Below are 24,418 nucleotides of genomic sequence, written 5' to 3' on the forward strand. Positions count from 1 at the left end.
GGTTTCATCGGCGACAGATTAGCTGCAACAGATAACGGCTTCTTCGGCAAGCGCATTGATTTATCTTGCCGGTGACCCGCCGAAAACACCGAGTGTCACCGTCACCAAAAGTCGGGCGTTTCATCTATAGAGTTTCAGTTTAAATTAGACTCGATCCGTTAATCAATCCGAAAAAATTAATGAATTAGCCCGCGAAAATCGCTGACGTTTGTTTTGCGTGTGCAGGCCGAGCAAACGTAACCCGATGAAATACGGCGGCTGCAACCCCTTCCATCCGCGGCGGCCGCGCCGCGAGGCTGCCTGCAGTCGACGTCGAAGCGGAGGCGCGCGAGCGTCGGGTGCCCGCGCCGATCAGTCCGCGCGGGACGCTCGACGAGCGAGGATCGTGTTTCTCGGGTCTCTCGCGCCTTGCTCTCGAAGTCCTCACACACAGGTGCGTCGGTGGTTAAACGGCGTGGGAGGGAGAGAAAGAGAGAGCTAGTTTTTCCGCACGCAGTTCCGGCAGGGCTGACGCGGCGCCGTAGAAGGAGGAGAGAAGAAAAAAACGGCGGCGATCATAGAGAAGCACTTCGCGCGAGACGACCGGGACCCCGGGAGTATTGGAGCACAGATGGTGAGAGGTGAGTGAAGCGAGAAAGAGAGAGAGGAGAGAGAGAGAGAGAGAGAGAGAGAGAGAGAGAAAGAGAGAGAGAGACAGAATACGTGTGTATATGTGTGTGTGTGTGTGTGTGTGTAATGTATTTACGTCCCTTCGCGCGAAATACGAGGGCACTTTTGCGTGCAATCGATCGGCCTCCCGAGAAACTCCCTTAGTTACCCCTTACCCACCCTTAATAGAGCCAGCCCAACGTGACGATGACGACGGCCGGGTCGGCCGCGAGGAGAGAGAGAGATCATTTCTCCCGTGTGTACACGGGACGATGCGCGGGTTAACGTCCGTTAATTCCGGGATCGGGACTTAATCCATCACGTTAATCGAATTCGAGCGAAATTAGCTGCTTATTAGTCGTCTGGTCGAACGCGGGGAAATGCGATCGAAGAGATGCGACACGGAGTCCGGGTAATTTTGTAATTTCGAGCGACGATGTCGAAATTAACATCTGTTAAATCTTTTAACCTAGAGGTTAATTCGACGAATCAGATTTAATTTCGTGCGAGATGGGATCATCGCTCGAGGAAATTAGATCGATCCGATAATATAATTCATGTAATGAAATAAATTATACGGCATTGATATGTTTTACAAATCAATTTCGAGAGAAATAATTGCATCATGCCTTCTTTACATCTTCAATGTTTCCGTTTTCATGATGAAACAGCCGAGACTAATTTATCATTTTTATTGACTTTGTGTGAGCATATTTAGTTAAATCAATTAAAAAATGATACATAAATAATGTTATCATACATATATATAATATTATTTGTGTACATATACATATATATACAAACTAAAAAAACAAGAAGATAAAAAGAATGCCTACAAATTGACGCTATAAAAGAAAATCATTTTTATATACGAGCCGCAATTTTTTATCGCTCGAACGTGAAACTATCGATATCTCACAGCCTATTGCGGCCGAAAGGGGTTGAAATGTTCCGTAACGAAGCGAAATCCTAATCGTCGCTATCCGATTAACGATGAGAAATGGTGCTCCCGAGAGTGTATTTCGGTCTGTACCTCAAGTGAAATTTAAAGCCCCGGCTGTGCGCGCGCGGCGATCGATCCCATTCAAATTTAAGTTTTACCTTAAATTTGATCACTTGCAGACTGGCTTATTAGTTTCGTTTGACGTAAGGCGGCCGTGGGGCTGGAGCAAAATTTGCCCAACTGCTCCATTGAGCGTAATGAATAATTGATTTCGAGCCTTAAGACGGGGCGGATGAATCGGAAATTTCCCTTCGCGACCGGTATATTCGCACTCGCTGTTTCCTGGAATATCCGACACGTCGAAATGCGACGTGCGAGATAAAAATATTCTATTACAGGAAAACTCGCCACTCGGCTCGGGCTGTGCCCGAATAATAAATGGCGCGTTCGCTCAAATCACGATTTTTCTGGAAAACATATTTTTACAGATTCGTAAATTATTTACAAACGGACCGGTCATATAATACACGTGTCTCACGTTGTTTAATATGTAATTCCCTTATATACTCCGGCTTTTTGGAATTCTTTTATAATTCATACCTTATCTATTTCTTATTGCCAATATTTTACTCACTATAAGTCATTATATAGATAATTTTGTTGATTAAAATTGAAATGGATATAGAAATCGCGTATGTGTGATTATATATGCATTGAACTCAAGACAGCGTATAGTAATCATCGCAGTAGAAACGGTAACGACGCGTCCGGCGCGAAAAAAAATGTCTGACCGCAACCGGTCTGTCTCTACTTGAATTACATATCCAGTCGGCGCTCCCTCTCTCTCTCTCTTTCTCTTTCTACCTGTTATATTATGCATGAACGTAGTGTAGATACGAGTTAAATATATCTAGTAATGAACACATTTTCTTCTTAGACAAACAGATATTTAAAGAAGATTGAGTTCCGTTTAATGGAGCTTATCCATTATCCTTTCTCTGCTTTATCAATTAACTCCCCCAAACGATAAATTATTTTGTCCCTTTTCCTTTAAAAAGCCGGGATTTGTCGCCAAGGATAATAATAAATTAATCTGCCCGTCCCTCCGTCCCATTCTTCTCTTCTTTCCATTCTACTCTCTTCCTAGATACAACACCTGTTCACCCATAAACGCAAATTTACGCTTTCCGCGTGCCGGACGGGAGTGTCAGTCACGAAATGAGCCTGTCGGTCTTCCCGCGAGATCCGGCGTGAACGACGTTAAATTTACATTGGCGTCGCGAGGTCCGAGAAATCGGCCGGCTGTCACGCACTGCACCGTGGCCGAAAGTGCTTAAATTTATGTTTCGCTCGAATTTCGGAGTGATATGACCGCGCCGAATCGAATCCGTTTTGTGCGGCCGTGCACAAAACGCAATACGTATATTTAAACCCCATTAAACAATTTCGGACAGATACGTTGCAACTGGACCTAAAAGGTCCCCCGACAATCCCGCGGTAATGTAACCGTCTGCAGTTCCGTTCGTCATTTTATTCCCGATTTTCTTCGTTACTTGTCTCAATGCAATTAGGTATCGCAAATAACAGCGAAAAATAATATTAGAAATTAATAGTTGAAATATATTTTTAAACTAATAAATTTAAAAATAAACTTAAAATTATTATTAATAGTACGTTCAATAAATCTCTTCTTTCTTTGCAAGATATGTTATCTCATAATGTGTAATTTCTATTACTATGTAACCATGGGAAGATCGAGCTCATCGATTAGCATTTTCAAAAAGATCTAGCGTCATGATTGTTTAATCGTTAATTTTCATCTTTCCATTTGATTCTCGCGTTTGATCCTATCGAGCTCTCTTTGAAACTCACAGTTAAATTTGAAAAATAATCTTTTGCCATTTCAGTCTATCGATTTTGCCGATATATATATATATATAAAGCACATTTGCCTCCATTTATTACGCTCCGCTTTTTATTTTTTTTTCCTATATAAAAACACGTGCATTACCGTCGATTAACTGCAATCAATACATTAAAAAACAAATTTTATTAACTGATAAAAATCAAACGTATGAGTTGACAATTATTTGACGATTAATCGTATTAAGAGATTATTGATAATCTCGAATAAAGTGATATTTTTTCACAGATTAAATTTATCAATGTATATTCTGGAGGGCGCTATATATGTATTTAATCATATTAAGGGATAAAATATGATTGGATTTGCGTATTTCTCTCGCGATTGAAGGATGTAGATTTTTTTCTCGCGCTCCCGAAGTGTGCCAATTCTGCTGCTACGTGGCAATGCGAATTCGTTGTGCAAGGTTCTCAGTGCATATTGGCAATCGCGCAATTAAAATAGCGGAACGTCATTCAGTTGTGAGTTCCCGAATGACTCTTGCTACTGAAGTTTCTCATAATTACACTGCTGTCAATGTGTTTGCTTAATTGTCTCTCTGACATGTCATATGCGACCAAAAATAACGATTTATTGGTAATGCAATTTTTTTTCGTCAGCTCTATTTCTATCTTTTCATAGCTATACACATAATAGAAATTATACATTTTACAACAGCACTTAATTAAAGATTTATTGTGAGCAATATTAATAATAGGTGTTTAAAATCCATTAGTTTAAAAATAGAATTAATCTTCGATATTATATTTTGCCTTTTTATGGTAAAAATATTTTTATATATCTTATAAAACTTGTTTTTACAAATATTAAAATATATTTACGAGAAGATTCACTGTGTGCTAAAATATTTCTATTGATATTTTTACTTAATTTTTCATCTATATTTAGCGCACAGAAATGTTATGTTAAAATGACGAAAATTTGTTTATGCACCAGTTTAAAATTTAAACTTTGTTTCAAATTAAAAATTAAATATTATACAGAACTTTATTGTACTATATTCATACAATTTGCATAAATGGAATGCAATGTTTTTTGCCGCTATGGAAATAGCCTAGAAATAATGATAACAATCGACAGAGAGAAATTTCAAAACGTCGTATAAAATTGTCGTATTTACATTCAAAACGGGGGAGTTCCCGCTTATTGAGATGTTGCAACGAAAGATCGTCGCACGTGACGTTTAATTAAGCATTGCATTAATGAAGCAACGTAAGTGATGTCAAGGTTTCGAGATTGAGTCAGATACGCCTAATTAAAGATATACCAGATAAACTATTCGGAGTCTGGCTTGACGCACACGAGCATACGTTCTGTTTCATTAGAATTCTGGTTTAATTAAGCGCTTTTATAAAAGGATGATTTATTATTCTAACGCGGCGGTTCTTTGAAATATCACAGTGAGATACTTTTATGAGACATTTATGAGATGTCATACTTATTATAACATCTATATATAGTTACTGTTAATTAAAAAATATGTCATATAATTTTTTTCTCCGTTATTTCAATGTGTGACAATGAAAAATAATTTAACACTCCCTTTGACGCACGATGCACAGTGTCGGAGCTGTAATTGTCTAATTATATCGTAATGACGTGTAACTTAATTCGTAACATACTATAATGTAAAAGGTATAATAGATGTATCAAAGGTATATGAAGAAAATATGTTGCGCGTATTATATATATATAATTACACGATGATACTAAAACGCATAAGTGTCGCTTTAGCATTATTGTGCAATCGTATAACATGTAATTATAAAACGTCATGCGAGTGTCGTAGAGATAAATAATTGAAAAATAATTGATAAATCACGAGAAAAAGTGAATAAAATATAAAATATTATTTATTGCAGTTACTATAGTTGTGCATGCTCGTCTGATTTCTCTTCCTCTTGATTCCTTATAGTTAGTCGATCGTTGGCGCTTGTTGCCATTTCTTGATGGCAATCACGAATGATTCACTCGCGAGAACACGGTTAATTACGGTGTCGCATGTGTTGCACTATAACAGAATACAATAATCCCGCGACAATTTGCGTGACGTTTTCCTCGTATTTTATTACGACAGCGCGAGAGAGGCAATAACGCCTCGCCCGACGACCCGATGTGTCTCGCAAACTATAATAATTAGTATCCTGACAGGGGATCTTAATCTCACGTTTCTCATCCCCTATCGGCAGTCGGCATCGCGACTTCAAAGGAGCGAGTCGCGCGGTATATCGGCTTTAATAAGTAGCCGTATACACATCAGTGAACGTTTACGAATCGTGGGAGTCAATTAATCATGTAGGTGGGATAATTGTAACGAGGAGCAAATCGCGTTTTGAAGAATAATAATAACACGAGAGCGGAGCGGCCTCCGCTCGGCTCTCGTCGCGCAAATGATAACGAGATGGCTGCGTGTATGTGCATAGCGGTCCGCCGATACCGTCGATAGTAGTGTCGCAACAAAAGTTGCAAAAAAAAACCAAGCGCCGAACGCCGCGTACCAAAACGGATTTATCACCGCTACGAAATATTCAACGTATTGTAAAATTAAACGTACGCTGAATATTCCGGTACCTCGCGCATTGAATTAATCTCGATGCGAACGGGACTATTATCGCACGGCTATACCCAGCGTTTATTTGAAGAATAAAATTATCGTGCGAATAAATCCAACGTTTGTTTGAAAAATAAAATTTATCTCCTTGAATTTTGCGATTCTAATTAATCTCTGAAATATACGTCCCTCCCCTGGCACGGCGCGACGCTCGCGAGTAACGCACACGCCGTATGTATAAATTATATTTTTTTAAATTCATTTATTGAATTATTCTTCGTTCAAATTTATTTTTAATTTGTTCGACGCTATATGGCGCTTATGCGGCCTTGCATTTTCAATCTACAATTCATAACGTTAATTCGCGGCTTCTGATTCCCGCGCGTAACTCGACATCGTAACAAAAGCACGGGTGTCATGTAAGGATTATTCATAACAATCCATGAGTATCCCGATATATCTGTACGTCGCGTAATGCAGAAATCGATACTAATTATAGTATTTGTATGCACATTATATGTATGTCTCACGTAATGCTGTTCGTAGGATGTATTAAATGTCTCATACGTCACGTGTGATAAACGTCACTTATATATAGATATATATGTGTCGGCAAATTTTGAATCAATGGCTTCTTAAAATAAAAATCTATAAACTGCATATGTTTAAGCGACTCTAAAACTTTAAAATTATATAACATTCGAATACTTTTTTTTACAATTGTGTATGAGACAATTTTATTCCCAGAGAGATTTAATTTAGTTTCCAAGTCAATTGCCGAGAGATACGTACGGATAAAAATTAAAAAGTTAAGCAACAGAGATTGCAAACTCTTTTCGTTAACTCGAAATTCAGCGAAAAATATGATGAGAAAGAGTGCAACGTGTGATTTATGGAAGAACCTGTACAATTATGACCTTTAACATTGCACCGCGATGCTGTGCCATCATGTAATCCGACGACCACGCTTCTGCAGTATCAATTAATGCATATGATTGTCACGCCTGAGTTGATCGAAAATCAAAACTATTTCTTTCTCCTCGTTTTCTCGAATCCAATTGCAAGATTTTAGCAATTCTCGATACGTATTTATCATTTTTAAGGAAATCAAATATTAGGTTTATGAAATTTGCGTTTAGAATATACCTAAATGATAAAAGCTTCTTAGAAAAACAACATTTAAGATATCTTAGAAAAACAACTTTTATATAATATCTTTTATAAAGCACATATATGTGTACAATTTAAAGTGTTTTAGAAATGCAATTTAAAGCTGTGAGAAATTAGATTTGTGTAAATAAAGTTAGATTTGCGAGAAATAAACATCTTCCAGTTATGATATATTATCATAATGCATTATGTTTTTCACACTCTTCTTAGACAAATTATATCTTCTGGTTGAAGATAAATATATCAGCCTCTTATTTCCCTCGAATCTCTAGTCGGTACCTCGTCAAGGTTGACAAACTGATTTAAATGGGAGAATGCTCGAGGGATGAAAGGAATGATCAGGGACGAGAACAGCTTCCTGCCTTCCTCTCGAGCAACCCCCTCCCTCTGTCATAAATGGCTCGATATTACTCGCGACGGTCAATCGATCTTCATTAAATAGAGAGAGGGCCTGCAATTTGCATAGAAAAATCGAGCGCGTGCGGGCGCGTCCCATAAAAGATGAAAGAAGACGACGGTATGTCAGTGTCAGTCGACGGATGCACGTTGCCGGGCCGGAGAAAATCGATCTATCACGATCGAGACGTCACTCCCGACATTCGAGCACACAGGGGACGATCAACAATTTATAAACCCGCGACCGCGCTCGCTCGGCTCGCTCACTGGACACGGAGCGTTGTTGTTTTTTTTTTCTCTCTAAAATCCCGAAAACTCGATTTCCATGTTTACGCGATTACGATAAAATATCAATGTGGCACGGCCGGCGTTTGTCCATTTCGCTGTGCCAAATTTGAGACAGTGCCTATCTGTCTAAGCACGCTCGATATCGACCTGCCGCGAGACCGGCGGACTAATTTTAGACTATTGCATCAAGTTTTATAGAACGTTATTATAAAGTAAAAAGGTTCACCAAGAGTAATCGCGGTATATTTAGGATGGCAGACATTTCTCTACCACAGCTGAAAAAAAAAAAATATTCGCGAGCTTTATATCCAAGTCGTCTTAATTTCACATTTTCAGAAACTGCAGAGCGTGCAGCGGTAACGTCGAAGCCGCGAACAGAAGCACAGAGATACGATTTCCGCTCTTCTTTTAGACACGAATTTGGAATAGCTGATGAATAAATCGCAGCTCTTAAATTTTCTGCAATTCTCATCTCCAAAACCGTCTGCTCCGCGGTCTCTCGTAGCCCGTATAATTATTAACGCGCAATTACATAAGAGGCCGAGCACTCTTCTCGGTCGCGAGAGTCGGAATAAGGCCTCCTTGTCGCTTCGATCGGGTCGTTTTTCACTCGGGACGGGATCTCGTTCAGAATTTAGAGCCCTCGGACGACGAGAACGTCGTATCGCGGACACACACGCTTCGTTGTCCCCGGGATAAATGGGGATACACCCCGTGTGCACGATAGCCTTTCTCAGAGACGCGTGACGTCGCCGATGAGGTACAGCATCGGTATTATACCCAATCCCAAGAGGAGGTGGGGGCGGAGGAGAACGGCTCCATTGTCCGAGCCCGAATTGCCACGACGTTGTCTCCGACGGGCAGAATTACAGAGCCGAGTTTCGCGCGTCGTTAAGCCTTAAGTACTGACACGTCATCCGCGGCTGGAAATATGTAACGTTACCTCTGGGTTAACAGATGCGCGCATTGTCGTAATTGGAGCACGGAGATAAATTTTGCAGTTACGTTTAAACGTCGGGCATTAGCGGACGCGCTTACCCGGTAGAGCGTTGGAAAATTCAAGAAAGATTACAAAGTTAATTAAATAAATGATTGAATGTCGTTCGTTTTATCGATTGTAAGACGAATTCTTTCCCCAATTTTCGCTCGTCCCTCGCTTCACTATACCTTCGTTATGTTTTTCTTCGTAAGGCGCTTGTATAAGCTTGCGCCTAAATTGCGAGCCTTCGTCAATGCTCACAATTAAAAGACGAGGACGATGTCATTGCGGATTCGTTTCGTATTCGGGGGGAATAACGATCGCGTTGTTTTCTTTGCCGCGAGGAGCAGTTTCCGTTTTCGCATGAGAGAACTCGCGGAAGATGAAAAGCGTCGTCCTCGTTCACGTTAAAGCGATTTGTACGAGCGTAAGAGGGAGTCGCCTTGTTTAAGGAAAGAAATGAGAACGGATGTAACGACGTACTGACAGATACCGACGTACTGTCGATCTCGCGGAAAAACCAGCGAGAGCTTCTCTTGAAAATGGTTGTACGTAGACTAATACCCTTTCATTCATTGCAGGATCGTTACCTGATATCGCAGTGACGATGGCATCGGGCAGGGAAATCCACGGTGCTTTCAGGTGAGCTGAAATTTATAAAATATACAAAATTACACATCAAATCTTGGTATCCTGAATATTTGATTCTTATCATGTTTTTTTTTAAATATTTTATACAGAGCTGCACGATTCTTCTAAATGGATAAAATGTTACTATTTGATTCTGCAAAAAGCAATAACTTTGTTCATCTATATTTTAATTTTGGACATAGCGAAATTTTTTAATAATTTTAATGGGTTCATCTTTTATTTGATGTTTACATGTGAGTGATTCAGTTTGTTTCTTTTCGCGTATTCACTTTTCTTGCTTTACGCAAAGTCTCGCCCGACTGCACTCAAAAAAAGGTTACATACATAATGCATATAGATACACACATACACATATGTCAGTGATTTCGCCGCAGGAAGCCGGTTATTTCAAGGATTTTCGTGGGTGTATGTTTTGCGCGCGACCTTTAGAAATTCATTATTACGCGAGATGTGCGAGAACGAGGAATTAGTTAGCCGTCTGTTATATTAATCTACACCTCTCACGAACATGGTATAACTTCTTCTTTTAGCGATCGAATATTCTTTAGTCAAACTATGACTTCATTTTTTTCATACGTTTATTTAAATAATATGACACAGCAAAAATTACTTGGTCATACTGCGAGAGTTTCCTAAAAAAAAATCTTAAAAAAAGATCCCCTAGTTAAAAAAAAATTTATTACTTTAAATTTGAATCATCTTGGAGGGATATTTAATATCGAAATATTCCAGGAATAATTTTTTTCCGTTTAATTTCAAGAACACTTAATTTTAATCATTTGATTCGAGCCACGATGTATTCCACTCTTTGGGAGCATTGCTGAAGAAAGAAGTCGTCTAATTATCTGGAGAATCTTAGTGGATGCAGAGCACAAGAATTGTACATAATGCACAAATCATGACTTTTGCCGATAACCTTCTGCATTGTATCAAAATATAGACTTTGTGTTAAAATTAATTAAATTTACTAATTAAACGGAGAAAAACGCGTTTCTGTTAACAATAAATTATGTACACCCTCACGTTTTCCGTGACATTTGCAAATTCTCGCGACGTGGGCGTCGGCGAATAGGACGGCGGGGCACCTTTGACGGTACATCGATACGAGCTGCCGCCGCCGCACAAATAGAAATAGCTTAAATTTTATAGAATATCATTACTTTTATATTTAGCCGGTATCAAATCAATATTTCACGAGATGCAGCACGCCGCCGGTCGATACCTATATAATATCTATCAGCATTACTTCGAAATATCGACATTGTAAAATTAATTAAGAAGAAAAGTGTTTCCGCGACGTAAATAAATTAACGAAAATCAATTGCGATTTATTTTACGGATCTTGAAAAGTCGAGCTCGGGCTGATTAATTTCAGATCCATCGACTCTTCGGTCATTCAATGTTAAGTAATTTGATGTTATATATATAATATACACTCGTGTGAGGAATCTTTAGCGAGGTATCCTGATAGACACACTCGAGATCTCGTAAACATCCTCATGAAACAAATAACACATTTCAATTCACGGCGCGGCGCGTTTCGCCGCTAATCCGGGCTATTTTCGTCGCGCAATTACCGCCAAATATAATTGTTCGATTCTCCCGTCTACGTCTACGGCTCACTCGCGGATATGATATTTCCACGAATAAAATTCGGCATTAGAGCAGAGTCGTGATCAGAATAGCGGGCACGGATTTAGAGTACAAGTATCGATCGCGTCTTCTCGCCGGAGACACGATAAGAAGCAAGCGACGACGACGGCTCGAGAGTCGCGCGATTTCGAGCGGTTTCGCGATAGCGCAACGAGGAGGGGAGGGCCGATCGGTCAGTGTGTGAATGGATGGAAGGAAAAAATTGCCCAGCGCGAGAGCGGCGGAGAGCAGCGCGAACGCGCGCGCGCACTCGCGATCTTATTCTTAGCGGCGTTACTTTATTTTTATTGTGCTTATAGCGCGGCATCGATCGATCTCGCACTCGCGCGCATACCGCGAGTTGACGTCGTTCGATCTGATAGCCGCTCATAAGTAATGCAACGAGAAAGTAGTATTGCCGCGTCATAGGCAGACGCTGAATGAAGAAACCGCGGCGCGGAAGTATCGGGCCTATCTTTAGTTGCGGCAAAGTTACGCCGGTTTCTACGTGATGCCGCCTGAACCCACTGCAATCGAGGAGCAAGTCAAACATTTTACACAAAAGTAAAAGGAACATTATAAAACGGTAGAAATGATTACGTTAGGTAAACTGAACTGATATTTGTAATTCCGTAAGTAGTTATAGCTTGAAAAAATATTTCACTACGTTAAGAATCGGGGGCAATTCAAACATTTTATACAAAAGTAAAAGGAACATTATAAAACGGGACAGCAGAAATAATTGCGTTACGTAAACTGTGAACTGATATTTGTATAATTCTGTAAATAGTTATAGCTCGGAAAAATATTTCACTACGTTAAGAATCGATGCTGAATATGCAAGAGAAACAATTAGTACCGAAATAGTTAAATTAATTAAGGAAATCATTATATTGTGTAATTAATTTTTAAAGATAGCAATTTTTTTTTATTTTCATACCGGATGGATAAGAGACTCGTCGTGTAAAGAAATAACCGTACACGGAGAGAAATTTATTTTAAAATTTACCCTGAAAATCATGTCAATCGTAGGATAACATAGTATTTCAATGAATTTTATGTGATTTTCATTATTTTTTAAAATATATACTACAACAAATTTATTGTAGTGCATAGTAAAATTTGTCAAAATACTATGTTTGTCCCACGATTAACATGATTTTCAGGGTAAATTTTAAAAGGAAATTCTCTCCGTGTACGATCTTAATAACCATATTCAAAGAGATTATCGCTGTAACGAATTGAAAAAGCTCGCGGGGATATTCAATCTTTCGGACGTTTAACACAAAACCGCTGGCCACGTGTAATCACGTTGTTCATCGACATATACTTCCGGTTGTAAACGAAATACTCCCTCAGTGCCCGCGGGATGCGGAAATATTTTCGGCGTATGTAATGGCGCTTTTAACTCCCTCGTGAAATCCGGCAATCGATATACTCCGGGTAGGCCCCCCCCCTCTCTCTCTCTCTCTCTCGCGAAGTTCGGCCGAATCGGAGATTGGAAAGTTCCGCACTAAATTTCGCCCGAAAATGCGGTCGGTTTCGTTTTCCCGGTTGGACACCGCCGCCGCCGTCCATTCATGCTCGGAACGATCCTCGCTAAGCCGCCGAGTCCTTGACGTCACGTTTAAGATGCCGTTAGAAGATTATATGGGCCGAGAGAGAGTTAAGTTCCTGAGGGCACACCCGCAGAGACACGTGAGAGGCGCGGTGATGGCCGTCCGACTCTTCATCAGACTCTTCATCAGTTAAAACAATGCGGATCTATTATTTTTGAATCCGTCGCGAAAAAAGGAAAAAAAAAGAAATTAATTGGATCACATTCCCGCGATCGTCGAAATCGCATTTGCGCGTTTACTCGAGCGCAATCAAGCGCCCATTCACACGCATCCTCCACCTTTTCCCATCCCGGCGTAATCTCTCGAATAATATCCGAACCGTTCGGCTCGAAAGAGGAAATGCCAGACGAATCTTTAAACGCAATCGTCCGCGCGTTTAACGTTACTACTCTCGATTCCTGGATCTTGATTTATCACCCGAGTCGAGTTTATAAGCTCAAAAGTTTTTAAGACTTGAAATTAAAAAAAATTGACCAATCGTAGTACACATCTCACGTGAGAAAAATAATCGATTGTGATTCAATTTTTTTAAATCTTAAGTTTCAAGTATAGACACCGCTTTACCGTGCAAAGATTCCGTATCTTCGAAAGTTAAAGGAAAAGTATATCTGTGTGATGGAATATAACGTGGTCTTATGTTTAATCATCAGAATTCAGCAAGAGAGCAAACAAAACTCGTGTTCGTTGCGATTGAATGTTGATTTTGTACGATTATGCACATGTATTTTGCGCGATTTCCGAAAAATCAATACTTTTCCGCGGCAACACGCGGCTGTGCCGGCACACTAGTGACGTAACGCCTGACGCAAGCGACAATCGTTGCGGCCGCGATGCCGCAGAGCCTCTCTAGGCGGAACGTCGATAGTACATCGGACGTCATGAATGCATTTGCCTTCCTTAGATCGGCATTTTCTGAAACGGGTACGTCATACCTCTGACACAGCGTTTTATTTGAACAATAATTATAAATACCACCTTAGTTTTCATTTAAAAAAAATACAAGTATTATTTTCCTATATATTGTACATCAAAATAAAATGATTTTCAAAGAATACGGGAAATGTAATAACGACACAACATGTATTAACGCAAAATATTCAAAGTAATTGTCATAGGAGTTTTTCTATGTTCATAAAACATTGAAGGATCAAAATTTAACGCAATATTAAAATCGCGAAATGGCCAATTTTACCGTAGAGAGAACTGCAGGAAAAAAACAGGAACAACATAAATACGTAGCGAAAGATATAAAAATGTCAAACGTTAAATGGAGCTTTTTTTATTGTCAAAGAAGACCGTTCCGTTCCATCAATCGGAGCTTATAAACGTTTTGCAACATACGATACGTTTTTTTTTTCGCGGATGCAGTTTTATGTACGGTGACCCACGGAGGATTGCGATTAAAGTCGCGCGGATTGCGAAATTCGCGAAATCTCGCGCCACGGCCATCGCCGATTAATCTCCGCTTCGATCGTCGCCCTCTGCCCTTTCGAAACGTTCCTTCGACCCCGTTCCGCCGGCGCGGCAGCGTGCCATGAAAATGGTTTGTGATTACCGCGGCGGCAGGCATTCGCGCTGACGAGGCGAATATATATATATTCTGTCTTCCGTCCGCGTTTTATCCTTAACCCGTCGCGAAATTGATTTCGCCACTCGTCCCGGGTGAATAGCCGTCGTCGTTCGAGAAAAGTAGGTAACCACCGGAACGCGAAGATCACAATGTTCGCGTTTCTCTTTTCACGGTGTTCTGTCCGGAGAACACGGATTTTGTATATCGTTGAACAAATATCTCGTGTCGGAGTAAATTGATTTCAATATTCAAGCGTGATGTTTTTTTTTCCTTAGTCTCACATTCCGTTAGACTTGCTATTATATCGCCGTACTAAATTTCGGTTTTAATAATTCACTTTTAAGTTTTCAAGTTTTTAATACCTACCGAAAATGTATACCGGTACAAGTTCCGCTTTAATTAAGCGGAACTTTAATTAGCGCTCGAAGTAGAATAACGTTCCGGCTCGCTCGTGTATATCATTTCTATTTCGGCAATCGCAGATTGCGCGCGGATTAAACTTTCAACTTTATTTCGAGCAAAAAGGATTTCCCGAAAAAAAAATCCTTATAGCACATTTCTCATTTCGTTCCCCGAAATTAAACACCCCGATTCTCTCGAAAGTTTATTTCGATCCCTATCGCGCGGTGGCGGCGGCGGCGGCTTGGAGAGAGGGGGAGGGGGGAGATCTTCTTCGCCTCATCGATAATCCTGTCGCCAATAAGCATCGGCGAAATGAGCAAAGTTTCAAGGTATATAATCAATCCGGGGAGGGGTTCAGTCACGCGTCCCAATGCAAAGTCGAAGGCGAGTTTCGTAGGCGCCGTATTTTCTATTTGCGCTTCACGATGTTGCGCCGCGATAACGCATCCGTCTTTTTCCGCCGGTGATATCAGCGGGTCCGGCGAAGGAAGCTCGTAAATCCCGAGCGTAAACAACGCCCTAAAACGCGAGACGTGTTGGAGAGGGATAATTCTAGATTCGATTGTACCGCGGCCCCGCTATATATATATATATATGTAACGTTGAAGCGATGAAGTGTATATTTGTGTGTGTTTGTGTGTGTGGGTGCAACAAGATACCAGGGCCTGTAAACGAGACTCGGGACACATACTCGGCTCTCGGATTGATACTCGCGGCAGTTTTCGCGAGTACGAACCTCGCGAAGGACGCGACGAGAAGCAGAAGAAATCGTTCTGTCGCGTTGATCTCGCTACGCGCAACGATCTCTCCTCCTCCCCCCTCCCTTTCTTCGCAATTTCTCCATGTTCCATATACCGAATATTTCCAGGTGACGTAGAAATTCTGAGGAAATACGCGCGAATAATTTCTGCGCTTTATTCACGCGCGAATGGCCTTTCCCGCGACGACATCGTTCCGGTTCGACGGGACCCAGGGTGTTTACGGAGCGCGACGGAAATCTCGCTGTCAGTTCAATACATATCGCGTGAAATAATTCTCAGAAATCACCTTGCGATTTTTCGAAAAAGAGATACGAAACGTTTCCGGTTGCCGCACATAATACCACTGCACTATACCGATAACGATCTGATATTGTTATCGAGAGTACGCGCGTATATATATACCGTCAAGTATATACACATCGCGCGAATCGGATTTTCCTTTGACGTCGATAGCAGATACGATACGGATTTACGCGCGCGTTTCAGCCCGCAATGACGCCGCCCGCGCGCGACACAGCGAGCCCTCGAGGGGCCACGTACGTCAGCCCCCGCGAAAAAGTGGAATAAATAAATAACGCGAATGGAATAAATTGGACGCAGAAAATGACGAACGTCATTTTATAATTCCCGTTGAAAACGGGAGGAAGAGATCAGGAAGCGAGCGTATATAGATTCGCAGAAAATAATCGGCGGTAATTGTATAGCTTCTATATCGACGACGCGACAAATCGCGAAGTCACTGACGTAAAAGGCAATGACTCATCTTGTTTTTCTTTGTAGTCAGCATCTTCTCGATTTCGTTCAGGCATGGCTATTCTATTCGCACATTTATTTATTTATTTGCTCCGCTCCGTTTCGTGTCACCGCTATATTATTATACATTTTTAACGCTCGTATGTACCTGCAGCCTCATCGTGGACGACGTGGACTCGCACTCGATTCTGAGCGACGGCTCCGACCTGGACGGGCTGTCGCGCGAGAGCAGCTCGCAGAACTCGGCGTCGCAGACGCCGCTGGACAGCCCCGGCGGGCCGCGGGAGAGGATCAAGCAGATCCAGGTGGAGGCCGAGACCAGGCGGGGCGAGTTCGCCAGGCTGCTGGAGGAGCACGCGCAGGTGGTGCGCAAGCTGAAGATGATGGAGGCGGAGGAGCAGCTGTCGGCGACGACGACGGCGACGGCGACCGGGAACGCGGCGGTGATCGGCGGCGCGCACGCGTGATTTTACGACCTCATCATCGCCGACGACGTCGCCGGGACGACACCGAGGGTGACACCGAGGGTCGGGACCACCGCGCCGACGACCGTCGTACGACCGACCACCACCGCCTCACCGCGTTTCCCCCTCGTCCGCCTCGACCGCGAAATCCCAGCCGGACGGGCCACCGTCGTCCGTCGCGATTCGCAGACGAGACGCGGATGATCGAAGCGAACATCTTCGCTTTGGACGCTTTGGATTTATTAACTCTCGGACGCACCCCGGATCCGGCCTACGAGATATTCAAGGGACACACAGAATATAAACGTTTGTAGGGAGGTAACGGGTGCAGCCAAGAGTTAACTGCGGGGGAAGAGAGAAATCTGGACTCGAGAGGACTTCTCTTACTATTTTTTCCTTTTCTCTATACATTTATGTAGTTTCGTTCCGCTCTCTGATTTCCGCTTCGGATTAATTCAATTTACGCCGCTTTGATTTACTTGAAATAAAGACTGAAATTAAATTGGAGATAAACCTGATGTAAAAATAAACTATAAGAGTTTAAATTTCACATTGTTTATTAATTTATGGCAACTGAATGGAGCAATCGTTATCTTGCATGTTCATGGAAATTCAAATTAAGGGCTTAATATATTAGGTTGTAGTGCGAAATTTGAAACGAACTTTCCGAACAACCTAATATGTAGGCTTATTTTTCACAAAGTTTTTATATATTATGATAAACGCGCATTTATTATTGCGATACGCGATTATATTATAAGTACGTAGCTTCTCGCAATTTCATTTGTGATTTGAATGAAGTATACCGTTTGAAAAAATTCGAGAAATGCGCCATTCGAGCGTATAATTTCACCAACGTATATACGTAACACATTCATGAATTCGAAGCGAAGCCTTTCTGTACGTCATCCGATTTCGCGTGAATCGAATTAAAGCGAGCCCGCAATTGGCAAAGATCGAAGGGTAATCAGCCTCCCACGACGGGGATCGTCCTTATTTAACCCTTGTTTGCAACAAAGTCTGAATTAAAAAAAAAAATACTACTAGACACGACAATAATGAGGAACACTTTTAATGGGGAACGTGCGCGAAAGCCGCGGTTGCGTTTTGTTCACAACGCGTGGAACAGGGAAACTCCCGCCCGTTCGAACTAGCTCAGCAGCAACGGCTGGCCTAAGCGTAGTACAAATTTTGCAGTGAAGTCTTAATAAAAGAAAAAAAAATGAAAAAAAGATGTGCGAGTGGGCCGAGAGAAAGAAAGAGAGAGAAAGAGTTTCCGATGTAATCAACGGGGATCCGACGCGTCGACGGCGAGAGAGAGAAAGAAAGAGAGAGAGAGAGACACAATTCGCGCCGTCGCGATCGTTTCGCGGAGGAAACGCAGGTGCTAGAGTGGACATGGTGTCGTATACACACGAACACACGTAGCCTACTCTCGAGACACAACGGGGTGTACAAGCTTCTACGTTTTATATAGTGTTGTAGAATTGAGTGTTCCATATAAGTGTAAGCTAGTTTTGTAATATCGTAAATATACGTGTACGATAAAGGCGGATTCTGCGGCCGGTCTGACGGAGGAACGCGGCTCTTTTGTACATAGATTTCTTTTTATCACACATACGCATAACGAGGCCCGGTCGTACCGATCGATTATTGTCACCAATTAGTCCCGATTATACAGCGACTTTCTGTACCTCTTTCTGTGCCGCAGTCCCGGCCACGTTTACGTGGACAAAATTGCGGAATTATTATTTAAATGTAAAAGTCACGTCTCCTTTCTTGAATAATATTTCAAAGATTTCTTTTTAAATCGCAATAATTAAATTGTCAATAAAAGATTACAAAAATGTTAAACAATATCGATGTCGAATTAGTAAAAGAATTACTTGTGAAAAATATAACACGTTAAATTAATTTAAAAAATATTGACGATAAATTTTATAATTAAATTGTAATTTAAATTATAAGAGGAAAGAGGGACACAAAACGTTAGCTCGAAATTAATTAATGAAGATTATCGGTACGATCGGACTTGGATACTTTACGAAGCTCGAGAGAGGAATTACTAGAGCTAAAGGAGAAGACGCGCCGGAAGTGATGCTACTTAATTTCGTCATTTTACTCTTAACATTAAGGGGTTTGTATAAAATGTGGGCTGCTGTGAGCCTCGACGACACTCTCTGCTAATTTTCTACACGTGCTGCGTCAGACCCGCATCCAGATGACATAGGTATTATTAGGCATTTATAGACTTATATATACATATACTTAAAGAGAGACACATAAGTAGACCTGTGTTAAATAATATAGCCCTAGTGTAAAGATGTCTGTTATTGCACATTGCGCCAGCCTACGCGAGTCCGGCAATCAGGACATCTCCTCCTCGCCTTTAATTCGTAAGACGTCAGAAGATAAATCGTCAATTCGAACTGAATTGTCAATCGTTCTCTCGCTTCTCTCGCCAACTGAAATAACGATCGCTCACACATTGGGTATTTTTCCAGAGTATGATTGCATAGAAAAAATAAGCGAATAAATCTGCATAAAACTTATTTTCGGAGATGTGGTTGAAAACATAGAAAACGCGCTGTACCCATTTTAATAGAAATTATAGTACCTAATATACGTGAATAATTTGGTAATATTCTAGTCTTTCTTGAAAATAGACGCGATAGAGAAATTTCAGGAAAGATATCCTGATCGCCGTTATCATCGACTGGCGCATTGTGCAAAACCAAGAAGACAGTCCTAATACGTAAGGAATAGACAGGAATGATTTTAGCTGCTCAGAAACGTAAGATGCTTTAAAGGAAATTTTGCGACTGAAAGTGATACTGCGAGGCAATAAATTTCTCCAACGTACTCGGGATGAAGACTGTGCGTGGATTAGCGCGTGGGAACGAATGCGAAACGAAAAATCTGCATTATTTTTTTGCCGCTGCGAGATTCCTACGGACGTTTACTATTACGTTAAGAGATACTACAGATACGTATAAAAAAAAAAAACCTATATTGTCACCATACAGTAGTTTTTACTTATACTATTATATTCGTACGACTGCATGTTATAGAGGCGGCTGTATATGATATATACATTTATCAAGTTTGTAACGAAACGCTGTGAAAAGAACGCGATTTTGATTTCGCGTGAGTAAAAAAAAAATTGCGAGCGAGAAAAACCGCGGCTCGAAGTTAGCTCGAATATTTTAGCTCGGTTCCGCTTTCTATCGCTGCAATGGGAAAAAAAAAATATGAGCTGCTTCTCGGAGACTCAAGAAAAATGCAATGTAATATTATATCACGCCGAGTTAATGTTAACGTAATCGAGATTTATATATGTAAATTTTCGATGTAATCGTAACGTGTGAGATACGCGACGACACGCTGTTGAGTTTTATTATTAAGAGAAAACCGCTGCTTGACTAATTATTTATATAGCCTCATGTATGCGAAATAATAATGTATGTAAAATGATGGTTGCTACTGGAAAAAATATACATATATTTTATTGAGTTGAGACAATGAAACGTATAGTTGCACTTTCTTTCGCAGTAACAACTTCTATTTCTCAAGCGCGCAAAATTTTGTCGCTGGTTAATATAAATATGTTATCACATTTTTTACAAAATACTCTTGATGTATTATCGACTTCTATTATTTGGTATAACATATAACACCTTATGCGTAAATATTACACAGTGCCATTTGTTTAACTCAAATCTATTATCTACAATAATGAGTCTACGGATACAATGAAAAAAATGTACATGTGAAGAATATAAAAGTAATACACTCCACGCAATAGATAGAGATGTCTCGACGACGTGAATCGGACAGAACTTATGATTACTTAAATAGTTCTGAAATATGTGACATAGAAGTATTTTTTTAGCAAACTTATGCACTATTAGTATGACTTTTCTAAACAGATGATACATTTTTATTATACAACTGCATATCGAATTCAATTTCATTAAAAGACACGTCATATATCACATTCGAGAAATTAAAATTCTGATCTCCAATTATAAATAACGATTGTAAATAATAATAATAAGCGTCTTTTGTCATTTCGTAAAAGAGATATGCAATCACAATTCTGTTTTACGTCTCTGTCGCTCGGTGAGACGACAATAGCATTATTCTATGGCTTAGCTTTACATTGTGATCCCTCAAATATCTTATAAAGTCTGCCTGCTTTTCCAGCAGTTCCTCCAAATTCCTCCCTCTCTGACGATACCCGATTTCCCCCATTCCGGAGTAGGAATCCTGTGTAAAGGGCGACAGCCATTCGTCGCGAGTGACGTCGGGCGATGGACGTAATCGATTGAATCTCATAACTCTCTCTATATGTGGAAAACAAATATTGGCAAATCGCAATAAAAGACGATCAACTTCGATATTTTTAGTGTTATATTACATAAAGTATACACTCTAAATGTTTTAATCTTCAAATAAAACATTTTCTCTGAGAAAAGTTTTAATGAAATCTCAAACTTGTTTTTAATGTTACTTATATTTCGTTTTACATAAATTCTTTTGTATGTTTTTAATTTAATAGCCCAAAAAAATTATTTTTCCACAAAAGATCTTTTTCTATCTAATTAATTCTGTCTAGATATATTCTCTCCTCGCAATATACTTACTGATATAATTAATGTAAGCCGGCACGATTATCACGAGTTCCAAAGCAGTTAGGAGGAAAATATAGTTGAGCGGCGTGAACCACTCTGACTTCCTGCAATATTGCTCGTAGTCGACTTTATGCGTGTGATGTAGAATCACAGCTAGCAACAAGTAGCATGTGTTCCACAGCGACGTGATGAAGAGGGGCGTCCTTATAAGTTGATACGTCGACTGATAGAAATCTAGATACCCATTAATACGCAAACTGTGGTGTCTCGCCTTGACAACGTGGTCTATCGCCATGACTATTAGCCAGTAGGCACAGTGGAGGTACAAGTATATAAAATACGTGTCGCATTTGTTCTGTTCCTCCGGCCAAATCGACACAAACACAATCCCACAGATCTCCAAGCAGACCTACGATACAAAAAGTTGCTCCAATGTGTATTCAGTCCGAACCTTTAAATATCCTAAAAGCCTAAAGACACAACACAGCGGGGCGAGATATACCTACACCAAGTAAAAGTGGAATCGACACGATTGACACAGTGTTCAATGGCTGAAAATTGTCTTCCTCCTGAGAGCTCAAGATTGGCTGAAAGTACCCCTCGTCTTCCATTTTAATAGGTTGATCGAATGACACTCATGAAGTATTGTACATCCTAAACAAATTGCCATAATAGTTAAAGTCTAGTACTTTCTTAAGTACGACAGCTAAATATGTAAAATACAAACAAAAATTATACACGTGGGAAATAACATCTATTAACATTTACAAACAGTGGACATTTTTACAAACGAGAAATCTGTAGCTTTGGAACTCTGCATGCTTCCACAAGATGAAAGTCGAAGGAGCAAAGAGGGTAAAATAGACAGAGGAGAAATTAAGACGAGATTGGTGCTAATCAACAGTTTCACAAGCGTTTCACTTCAAGTTTTCCAATCTAGCGATAAAAGACAGGACTCAAAGATATTAAGAAGAGAGATTAATCGAAAGGAAAAATTACAAGAGGCAACACTTCTACCTGGAGAACAAACCAAGTCTTTTAGATCCTTCTTATCGATATATTTCTCTGCGCATCATTTGTCTCTCATTGATACATCCTAGGATGAGTCAGCGTGAGAGGAAGTGATGAAATGAACGGCTAAGAATATAATCCACGTAATCTACACCGTATGTATGTTATATAAAAAAAAAATGACAGGGACGTTTCCGACCAAGTCAACACCGCTCGTTGCCAATCGCAATTGACGCAAATACCGTCTCCACGTGTCCACGGCTTGAAATGCAATGTAAAAACTCGCTAATCGAATTTGGCGTCGACGTGACAGCCGTCGCGCAAAATGCGATCCCCAAACGTTCCCCGACAATCGCGCAAATGGAGGAGCAAAGTCGCACTGCACACGCAGCAACGTCAACACGGGCAGTCGCGTACACACTTCGAAGTGAATATTTTAATGCCCGTAATGAGAAGGAAGAAAAATAGTGACTCGATCAATTAAAAGAACTTGGGAATACAGCCTTCACCACATACACATATATACACACACACACGCGTACAAGTAACGAAGAAATTAGGAAATTTATGTAACATTCACCCCCCTCGAATCGGGCACCTCAAATCGTGCCTAAGCACGAGTCTGCGGCATCAGTCATATGGTCGAGGGTAGGATGGAGGTTAGGTGTCAAGTTTTAAGACTAGGATCTCTAGGGTACTCACGGAAGCGACGGGAAAGTTGCGATCGCTCGTCTCTAGGTTAGGATTAGGTTATGTTTACGTCCGCGGCGTCGGGCTGGCGGCGGACGATAGCTGAGAGCCCGTAACGAGAAAAGAAGAAAAAAATAGTGACTCGATCAATGAAAAGAACTTGGGAATACAGCCATCAGCACATACGCATATATGCACACACGTATAAATAACGAAGAAATTAGGAAATTAATGTAACATGCACCCTTCTCCCCATCCTCTCGCGAGCACCTTAAATCGTGCCCAAGCACGAGTCGTCGGCAACATTCATACGGTCGAGCGTAGGATGGAGGTTAAGTTTCAAGTTTTAAGACTAGGATCTCTTGGATACTCACGGAAAGCGATGGGAAAGTTGCGATTGCTGGTCTCTATAGGTTAGGGTTAGGTTATGTTTACGTCCGCGGCGTCGGGCTGGCGGCGGATGATAGCTGAGAGCTCGCGTATCTTATCGACTGTAACGTGCAGCACATCCCGGAATCACTTCGAATACATAAATCGCGATAACGTCTCGTCTCGTCTCGTCTCGTACCGTCACACTTTCGTCCGCTCGAATGACGCCGAATTTTGATCAAAGCGCGACCGCGCAGTACATACATATGGCCGACGGCCGTCGTTCCTTCGAGCAGTGACTCTCAACCGGAGTCTTACCGAGATGTCGGAGCGTATAATAAAAAAATTGTTGTGGACCGGAAATTTTTATTTACCACATTTCTGCTCAATTTTGGCACAAGAATTCTTTACTTGTTTTAATGATACGCACAAGTTACAGTTGCAAAATTAATAATTTATATTTGTTTCTCTACCTATATCAAAAGTTCCTTAAGATATATATGCTCAAAATAATAAAATAAATAACAATTATACTAATAAAATACAAAATTCACTGTAAAAGCCTGTATTAGCATCATTATATTTGATAACTCTATATAGTTGTGCAGAAATAGATACTATTTTGTTGTTTTTCCATATTTTGTCTATTATATAAATGAAAGAAATCATTTTAAAAAAATTGTATAAATTGTATAATTTGGCTATAGGATAATGCGACGGTTTTATAGTTCGTTCACCGTGAATACCACATTTCTGTATACGTGTAATCTCTCGTTAATCAGACCGCCGGTTGCGAAAATATACACAGGAAGCAGCGAATGATGTTTCACGCGGTCGCGGTATAAATCTCGACGTACGTTTCCATTTCTACGATCTGACTATACACGTAAAAAAAGTATCGATAAAATTACCGGACGTTTGTTGATATTCCGAATCAATGAGTTTCATCATACATTTTGTTGT

The 24,418-nt window shown here is 40.6% G+C and overlaps 2 protein-coding genes across 5 annotated transcripts; one reads left to right on the forward strand and one right to left on the reverse strand.

The window, feature by feature from the left end:
- The first annotated feature begins 310 nt into the window (after positions 1-310).
- On the forward strand, positions 311-16,832 carry LOC105455478. The gene is made up of 3 exons (XM_011698838.1): positions 311-620; positions 9,481-9,541; positions 16,442-16,832. The coding sequence occupies exons 1-3, from the start codon at positions 611-613 to the stop codon at positions 16,752-16,754; spliced, it is 384 nt and encodes a 127-aa protein (XP_011697140.1). The 5' UTR covers positions 311-610; the 3' UTR covers positions 16,755-16,832.
- A 2,542-nt stretch (positions 16,833-19,374) lies between these two features.
- LOC105455476 (transmembrane protein 192) lies at positions 19,375-23,739 on the reverse strand. Of its 4 annotated transcripts, XM_011698836.1 has the most exons (5): positions 23,461-23,739; positions 23,099-23,188; positions 21,892-22,039; positions 21,398-21,794; positions 19,375-21,097 (listed from the first exon to the last, which is right to left on the reverse strand). In XM_011698836.1, the coding sequence occupies exons 3-5, from the start codon at positions 21,994-21,996 to the stop codon at positions 20,856-20,858; spliced, it is 744 nt and encodes a 247-aa protein (XP_011697138.1). In that variant the 5' UTR covers positions 21,997-22,039; positions 23,099-23,188; positions 23,461-23,739; the 3' UTR covers positions 19,375-20,855. The 4 variants fall into 4 exon arrangements, with proteins under 4 accessions (XP_011697138.1, XP_011697136.1, XP_011697139.1 ...); XM_011698834.1 differs by lacking the exon at positions 23,099-23,188; XM_011698837.1 differs by lacking the exons at positions 23,099-23,188; positions 23,461-23,739 and adding an exon at positions 23,357-23,450.
- Positions 23,740-24,418: the final 679 nt, after the last annotated feature.

This window comes from Wasmannia auropunctata, unplaced genomic scaffold, assembly GCF_000956235.1.
Source record: "Wasmannia auropunctata unplaced genomic scaffold, wasmannia.A_1.0 LD335903.1, whole genome shotgun sequence".
Classification (NCBI taxonomy): Eukaryota; Metazoa; Arthropoda; class Insecta; order Hymenoptera; family Formicidae; genus Wasmannia; species Wasmannia auropunctata.

Bases quoted from the DNA above. Each gene is read 5' to 3' on its own strand.
- LOC105455478 (XM_011698838.1), top strand. The intron at 9,542-16,441 runs GTGAGCTGAAAT...ATGTACCTGCAG, and splicing joins GAAATCCACGGTGCTTTCAG to CCTCATCGTGGACGACGTGG.
- LOC105455476 (XM_011698834.1), bottom strand. From the start codon at position 21,996: ATGGAAGACGAGGGGTACTTTCAGCCAATCTTGAGCTCTCAGGAGGAA. The intron at 21,795-21,891 runs GTAGGTATATCT...TTTGTATCGTAG, and splicing joins CGATTCCACTTTTACTTGGT to GTCTGCTTGGAGATCTGTGG. The intron at 21,098-21,397 runs GTAAGTATATTG...TTCCACATATAG, and splicing joins GGCTTACATTAATTATATCA to AGAGAGTTATGAGATTCAAT.